Below are 503 nucleotides of genomic sequence, written 5' to 3'. Positions count from 1 at the left end.
TTATCACATTTGTTAAACAGTAGATTCTACAAGACAGTCATACGCCGCTTTAATAAAGTTCCACAATAAAAATACAAAATCATGAGATACAATGGTTTATATCCTAAAATATTCTTAAACAAGTGCACAAAAATGATGAATGACCCTGTGTAACACTGTAAATTAATTCACATCACCTCAAAACATTGCCATTGTACTCCTGCATGTAATACTATCAGATAGGCTATAGTCTAAACCTTCATAGGCATTTATAACTCACGCAAGATAGTTCTGAGTATAAAACCCCAGGCTTTGCTGTATTTATGATGCACATCCACATGGATAGCCTACTTAAAAAAACACTAATTTGCTTCCTTAGAAAGCAGATGCATTGATTGTTTGAACTGAAACAGTCCTAAAAGACACTCCGGTTTCTATTTCCAACATCCACTTTGATGGTGTTCTACTCTACCACCTGCTGGACAAAGGGTTTGACTGGAAAAATAGTTCATCTTAAAAAAAAA

The 503-nt window shown here is 34.4% G+C and overlaps 1 protein-coding gene across 1 annotated transcript in view; it reads right to left on the bottom strand.

Moving 5' to 3' along the window:
- Window positions 1-442: 442 nt before the first annotated feature.
- The window catches only part of LOC107577577 (sodium- and chloride-dependent GABA transporter 2-like), a gene marked incomplete at its 5' end in the record, with an annotated part of 7,858 nt that continues 7,797 nt past the window's right edge, over window positions 443-503 (bottom strand). The window contains one exon of the mRNA XM_016263636.1: window positions 443-474. Coding sequence (XP_016119122.1) covers window positions 443-474 — 32 coding nt within the window. The remainder of the gene's footprint in view (window positions 475-503) is intronic.

The sequence above is a fragment of the Sinocyclocheilus grahami genome, unplaced genomic scaffold (genome assembly GCF_001515645.1).
Source record: "Sinocyclocheilus grahami isolate Dianchi unplaced genomic scaffold, SAMN03320097.WGS_v1.1 scaffold6416.1, whole genome shotgun sequence".
NCBI classification, from domain to species: domain Eukaryota; kingdom Metazoa; phylum Chordata; class Actinopteri; order Cypriniformes; family Cyprinidae; genus Sinocyclocheilus; species Sinocyclocheilus grahami.
Note: the sequence above shows the minus strand (reverse complement) of the source record. Positions and strands in the feature narration are given on the sequence as shown.